The sequence below is a fragment of the Mus caroli genome, chromosome 6 (genome assembly GCF_900094665.2).
Source record: "Mus caroli chromosome 6, CAROLI_EIJ_v1.1, whole genome shotgun sequence".
In the NCBI taxonomy this organism is placed as follows: Eukaryota; Metazoa; Chordata; class Mammalia; order Rodentia; family Muridae; genus Mus; species Mus caroli.
In genome coordinates this window covers 124,010,975-124,017,860 of record NC_034575.1, presented here as the reverse complement: position 1 = coordinate 124,017,860, position 6,886 = coordinate 124,010,975, and the positions used below count along the sequence as shown (strand labels likewise).

The following is a 6,886-nucleotide window of genomic DNA, read 5'->3' as shown; positions in this document are numbered from 1 at the left end:
CCCCCCCCCGACACACACAAATTAAACTTCTTTTGGTCTCACTGTGTAGAGTCAGCTGGACTGGAACACCCTTGTAGATCAGGCTGGTCCTTAACTGACAAAGCCGCCCACCTCTGCCTCCCCGGTGCCCCACCACTGCCCGACTTTGGGGAGTGTTTGAAGTGTTCAGAGCCAGCATCCTTGATCTTACCGGTAACTTAAAGGGATATCGTCTCCATTGTTCTAGCAGGTGTACACTTTGTGTACGCTCTCAAAAGATGTCCTTGCTCAGATTGGAGAAATCAGCTTTCTTCTCTATCACCTTTCATTGTTTATTTGATAACAGTCATTGTTGTGAAGAGGTCTTAGGTTTGATCAAGTGGATAACGGGGTGCTTTACCACTGAGCCACGGTTCTGCGTTAGCTTCTGTTCCTGCGTTAGCTCCCCGTCCTGCCAGAGCCTTTGCTCATTCTCTGTGGATTATCTTCTCACGCCAGTTTCCTGTTTGTATTTTTCACACACCTCCATTATTCCCATCTTACATTTCTACTGCTGGGTGGGATAAAGATCATGAACAAAGCAACTTGGAGAAGAAAGGGTTTGTTTCGGCTTACAGTTTTGATTTCCCCATTGAAGGAAGTCAGGGCAGGAACTCAAGGCAGGAGCTTGGATGCAGGAGCTGTCCCAGAGGCCACAAAGAGGGCTACTTATCAGATTGCTCCACATGGCTTGCTTAGCCGGCTTTCTTGTTATACACCCCAGGATCACCTGCCCAGGGAAGGCAACACCCACAGTGGGGTGGGTGGGTCTTCCCATGTCAATCATTATCAAGAAAATTGCCTAGAGACTTGCATGCACACCATTCTAATAGACTCTCTTTGAGTTGAGATCCTGTCTTCCCAGAGGACCCTAGTTTGTGTCAAGTTGGCAAAAAACTAAGCAGCACAATTCCCTGTTCTTTTCTCTCTCTCTTTTTAAAAAAACATTTATCTTATTAATTTTATCTTTATAATTATGTGTAGTTGTGTGTGTGTGTGTGTGTGTGTGTGTGTGTGTGTGTGTAGGTGAGTATAGGCATCCACATGGGTCAGAGGTATTGGATCTTCTGGAGCTGGGGTTACGGGTAATCGTGATCATCGGGTGTGGGGATGCTGGGAACTGAACTGGGGTCCTCTGAAAGAGCAGTATGCACTTTTATGTGTATGGGTGTTTTGTCTCTGTGTGTGTCTGTGCACCATCTGAGTTCCTAGTGCCTACAGAGGCCGAAAGAAGGCATCAGATCCCTTGAAACTGGATTTTACATTGTTGTGAGCTGCCATGTGGGTCTCTCTCTCTCTCTCTCTCTGTGTGTGTGTGTGTGCATGTGTGCACACACATGTGCAGGTAGACATGTGCCGTGGGACACGTGGAGATCAGAGAACAACTTTCGTCTGTCTCTGCCTCCTATCTCATTGTATGAGTGCTGGGAGCAGCACAGGTGTTTACCAAAGCGTCTAGCTTTTTAGAGGACCAAACTCAGGCCATCTGGCTCCCGCATTGCATGCTTTTACCCACGTAACCATCTTCCTGTGTTGAGTCACAGTCTCTTGATCCTGACTGTAGCAAATTGGCTCCTGAATCTCAGGGATTTTCCTGTGCCTTTCTCTCATCCACAGTGGAAGCGCTGACATTACAGACATGGGATATTTCGATCAACACATGTGTCTGGGGATCTAGACTCAGGTCTTCCCAGTTACAAAGCAAGTGCCTCACCCACAGACCATCTCCCAACTCTTTTGTTGGGGTTTGAGTTCTGGGTGAGAGCTATTTTCTCCAACAGTTTGGAAATATGTTATTTTGAGTCTTTTTGTATTACTGGTGAAATCCACTATTAATTTAATACTTATTTCTGGGCTTGGGGTTGGCTCATTGGTACAGCATCTTTTTGGCATACAAGAGGTCCTAGGTTCTATGCCCGTACAGCAGACTCTTGCTGTAGATAATCCGCCCTTTTTCTAATTTGCTCTTTTTCATCCCTGATGCTTTTACGGTCTGTTTTGGGCATTGTTTTATTTTATTCGAATTCATCCTGATTAAGATTTATTATGAGGGCTGGTGAGATGGCTCAGCAGATAAGAGCACCGACTGCTCTTCCAAAGGGCCTGAGTTCAAATCCCAGCAACCACATGGTGACTCACAACCACTTGTAATGAGATCTTATGCCATCTTCTGGTGTGTCTGAAGATAACTACAGTGTACTTATGTATAATAAATAAATCTTTAAAAAAAAAGATTCATTATGGTTCCATAATCGGAGGATTCTGATCTTTCATCAGCTGAGGAAGTTTCCTGGCCAATTGCTTCTTCAGCTGTTGGCTTTGCTTTGTTTGTCTATGTCATCCCTTTCTGGAATGATTTCTTGTGCCCATAGGGGTTGAACTGAAGGCTGTGTCCTTGCTAGGCAGGTTTCCTGTCAGTGAGCAACAGCAGCCTGCATGGCATCTTCATCTGTCAACAGTGTATAGGGCCCAGCCAGGACGTATGTCCACATTATTGCACATCAACCCGATACTCTGTATCCACTAGACAATTCCCCATTTCTCCCTCCCCAGCCTCCGGCAACATCTACTGTACCTTATTTCTAAGAATCTGCATTAGCTTCTATATGTACACCTATACATATGACTGGCTTCTTTCACCACAATATCATTGCCAATTACCCGTGTTATAACAAATGGCAGGGCAACTTCCTCCTTAGCGCTAATATTATACCCATGCCATATTCTGTATTGATGTAGGGATGAATGCAGGGTGGCCTCCAGTTTTTGGCTGTTGTGAATAGTGCTGCTTTGAACATTGGTATACATATGTTTCTTGGAGCTCTTTCTTTCAATTCTTTTGAATATATATATATATATATATATATATATATATATATATACACTGTTTCACCTCCCCCGTATTATTTAGGATCCTTTTTGCCTGATTAATGTCTGATTGAATCTGTCTCTTTGCCTTTGTTTTCTACTTCCTAGCCTTGTGTGTGTTCTTAGAGGTACAGTCAGGGAGTGTTTGCTTGTTTTCGAGACGGGGTTTCTCTGTGTAGCCCTGGCTGATCTGGAACTAGCTCTGTAGACCAGGCTGGCCTCAAACTCATGGAGATCCACCTGCCTCTGACTTCTGAGGGCTGGGATTAAAGGCTCAATCAGAGGGGTCTTTTATGCTCATTGGGCAGTTTAGAAGCTTGGTTTGCTGAGGGAAAACAACCTGTTCAAGCCTCCTTGACTTCTGACCCCCAATCCCACCCCCAGACCTTTTACTTTGTTTCCTGAGTAACTGGCCTGTACTACTTGGGCATCCTGCAGTGTGCACCATTCTTACTGTGCCTTGTTTTGGCTCTAACAGGTCCAACGGGCGCTCCTCCAAGCCGAGCCTTGGAGGGCAAGGCCGGCACCATTACCTCCAACGAGTGGAGCTCTCCCGACTCCCCCGAGGGGAGCAGCATCTCTGGGGGCAGCCAGGCACTGGACAAGCCCATCGACAATGATGCAGAGGGTGTATGGAGCCCCGAAATTGAGCGAAGCTTCCAGGAGGCCCTGGCCATCTACCCACCCTGCGGCCGCCGCAAAATCATCCTGACAGAGGAAGGCAAGATGTATGGTAAGGAGCCTGTCTGAGCTGGGCAGAAGCTGGCCTTGTAGTTGAGCAGGAGTGGACACAGTAACCTTGGGGTTCTCCCAAACGACCTCTTGTGGCTTCAACTGAGTGCACAGTGCTTTCTTCTGTCCTGAGTTCCGAGCATCTGAGAAACCAATGGGTGATGAGCATGGGATCTGGTGAGGAGACTGTGTACTAGTAGGAAAAAAATGTTTGTTTGTTCAGAGACAGGGTTTTTCTATGTACCCCTGGCTATCCTGGAACTCACTCTATAGACCAGACTGGCCTGGAGATCCACCTGCCTCGGTCTCCCAAATGCTGGGGTTAAACGTGTATGTCACCACTGCCTGGCAATAGAGAATTTTTATGAGGATTATCGGGGGTGTAATAAACTATCTCCCCAGAGCAGACTAAAAATTCTTACTCTGTCTCTGTCTGTCTGTCTGTCTATATCTCTCTCTCATGCTCTCGCACATGCATGCACGCACATGCACACACCATCATAAGCAAATGCTTGATCTTCATGCCACCAACCTTAGATACAAAGAGTAACAAAATTGGGGACTTTGCCTGGGTGTAGCTCAGTAGTAGAGCATACTTGCCTAGCATTAAGGAATGTCCCGAGTTTAATCCCCAGCAGCAAATAGAAGGGAGAAAAAGAGAAAGGAAAGGAAAAAAAATTGAAGGGATTCGTTTGAAGTAGGACTCCTCGTGCTCCCTTCTCCTCCTTCCCTGCTCCCTGCACCCTCCTCCCTGCTCCCTCCATGTATCCAGCACATGGCAAACAGCAGTTGGTGCAGCAGGTGTGGTTGGTGTCATGGAGTGGGGACATGGACACACAGCTGACAGTTCTCTCAGGCAGGCTGTGAGGGCTATGCCGTCCTTCAGGGAGGACCCCCATATCCTTCAGCTTCTTGAGTGACCAGGATGTGGGACACCACATTTAGCAGTCATATGGGAAGGACCAGCAGGTTATATGAGTGAGTCTATATGGCTTTGGAGGAGAGGATTCTGGGAAAGTTAAAACAGACCAAAACTGAACAGCTAGAGCAAGACCCAGGTCAGAGTTAGATCAGGCTTCTGCTCCCACCGGAAACATCCTCAGGGGTTAGTGCTTCAAACCGTATGTTGAGGTTTGAGAAGGCCTCTGCAACTGGTGACATTAGGACAGCAGAGGGTTCGAAGGCCAGCTGCCACTCTTGCTCCAATGGATTTCCACTCATGAGTGTCTCTCCCCACTCCCCACAGCACAGTGCTTTTTCAGCTGTTAGAGAGCCACTGTGTAAGAGAATTGAGTGTATTAGTGATTGTCACCATAGAGTAACAAGTTCCCACAAGCTGCTTCAAGGTTGAAAACAACAGCAACGAGCTGGGGTAGCTTGGAGGGAGAGCATGACCTCGGCATGCATGAATAGGCATGGAGGTGGCATGCAGATACAAGCAGGCAGAGCAAAAAGACGGAAAACCTGTTTATTTTTAAGTGTATGTGTGTGTGCCTGAGTATATATCTGCACTACATGCCTGGAAGGTCAGAAAGGACATCAGATCCTCTGGAACTGGCATTACCAAGGGTTGTGAGCTGCCACATAGATGCTGGAAACCAAATCCGGGTTCTCTGAAAAAAACAGTAAATGCTCTGAGCCATCTCTCCAGTCTGCCTCTTACCTTACAAAGACACTAGTCACTGGGTTTAGGCTATGTTTTAGTCCAGTATGATCTCAGCCTAAAACTAAAGCACCCACAAAGCCCCTGTTTCTAAACTGGGCCGTGGGTTGGGCTGTGGTACGGTTCAGTGGTGGAGTGTTGGCCCAGCATATATAAGTTCCCGATCACATCTCCGGCATTGCACATTACAGGGTGGCCCGATGCTGAAGTTACAGGTATAAGCTCTAGGGGCTTAGTCTTCAGCATCCCTCAGCTGATGAAACTGAAGTCCAGTCCCAGGGCTGGGGGCAATAGAGCTCTGCCAGCTCCTGGTTTTGTTGTTGTTGATGATGTTTTGTTTGCTTTCTTTCTCTTTTTTCCATTGTCTTCCCCACGAGACCAAAACAGCGCCTTTCTTTTCTTTGGTTCCTTGCTCCTTTCACCCTAGCTCTACTCCCTGACACCAGTTAAGACCTCCCCATCTCCCTCTGCACCCCTCAGTTCCCAGAGGCACCCCCTTACCATCCCCTGCTCTGATCACTTCTGGTTCTAACAGTTGTTCCTCCAGGGGAACTTTCTAGAGGAGAAAGCTGACCTGTGGAGCATGCAGGGGTAGCAGCTGGGGGCAGAGCTCTCCATGGGGCATCCTTCCATAGCTGCCCCAGATCCAAGGATCTTTGGTGGAGAGCAGGGTGGATGGCAATAATGAGATCAAGTGTGACGGTGGGAACCGGCAGGAGGTATATTGAGAAGCAGGGATTAACAGGAAGCCAGAGTGCGTGCACAGGATACTGAGAAGGAATTACTGTATATGGAAGCAGATGAAGTACAGGAATCACTCAGCAGAGGGTAGCGGCTGAGGGTACTACAGTGACTGAGAAAGGCCCTGAGGTGAAGCCAGACTGTCTTAAGAGTTTCTACTGCTGTTGTGAAACACCATGACCAAAAGCCAGTTGGGAAGGAAAAGGTTTAGTCCACATCACTCAAGCAAGGCAAGAACTTGGAGGCAGGAGCTGATGCAAAGGCTGTGGAGGACTGCTGCTTACTGCCTTGCTCCCCAGGGCTTGCTCAGCCTGCTTTCTTATAGAATCCAGCCCAGGGGTGGCCCCAGTGACAATGGGCTGGGTCTTCCCCTGTCAATCACTGATTAAGAAAATGGCTTAATCACTGATTAAAAAAATAGGCTTGCCTGCCTCCAGCTCTACCTGAAAGAGGTGTTTTCTCAATTGAGGTTCCTCCTCTCAGAGGACCCTAGCTTGTGCTAAGTTGGCATAAAACTAGCTGGCACAGGGACCCATGCCAGGAAAATTAGAAAGTTTGAGGCCAGCCTAGGCTATACAAGACACTGTCTGTAAACACAGGGTGGGGAAGATGCAGGGAGGATGGCTCAGTGTTAAGAGCGCTTGCTCTTTCAGCAGACCTGAGTTCAGTTCCCGGCATCCGCATTGAGCAATTCACAACTGCCTGTAAGTCTAGTCCCAGGGGATCTGAAGCCCTCTTCTGGCCTCCACCGGCACCATTATACACGGGACACACACTTACACTTAGTAATTGTCTTAGTCAGGGGTTCTATTCCTGCACAAACATCATGACCAAGAAGCAAGTTGGGGAGGAAAGGGTTTATTC

The 6,886-nt window shown here is 47.7% G+C and overlaps 1 protein-coding gene across 2 annotated transcripts in view; it reads left to right on the top strand.

The window, feature by feature from the left end:
* Positions 1-6,886, top strand: part of Tead4 (TEA domain transcription factor 4) — a 74,856-nt gene that overhangs the window by 28,221 nt on the left and 39,749 nt on the right. For both annotated transcript variants that reach the window (XM_021164536.2, XM_021164535.1), the window contains exon 2: positions 3,365-3,619. In XM_021164536.2, the coding sequence (XP_021020195.1) occupies positions 3,613-3,619 (7 nt within the window). In that variant the 5' untranslated portion in view covers positions 3,365-3,612. The remainder of the gene's footprint in view (positions 1-3,364; positions 3,620-6,886) is intronic.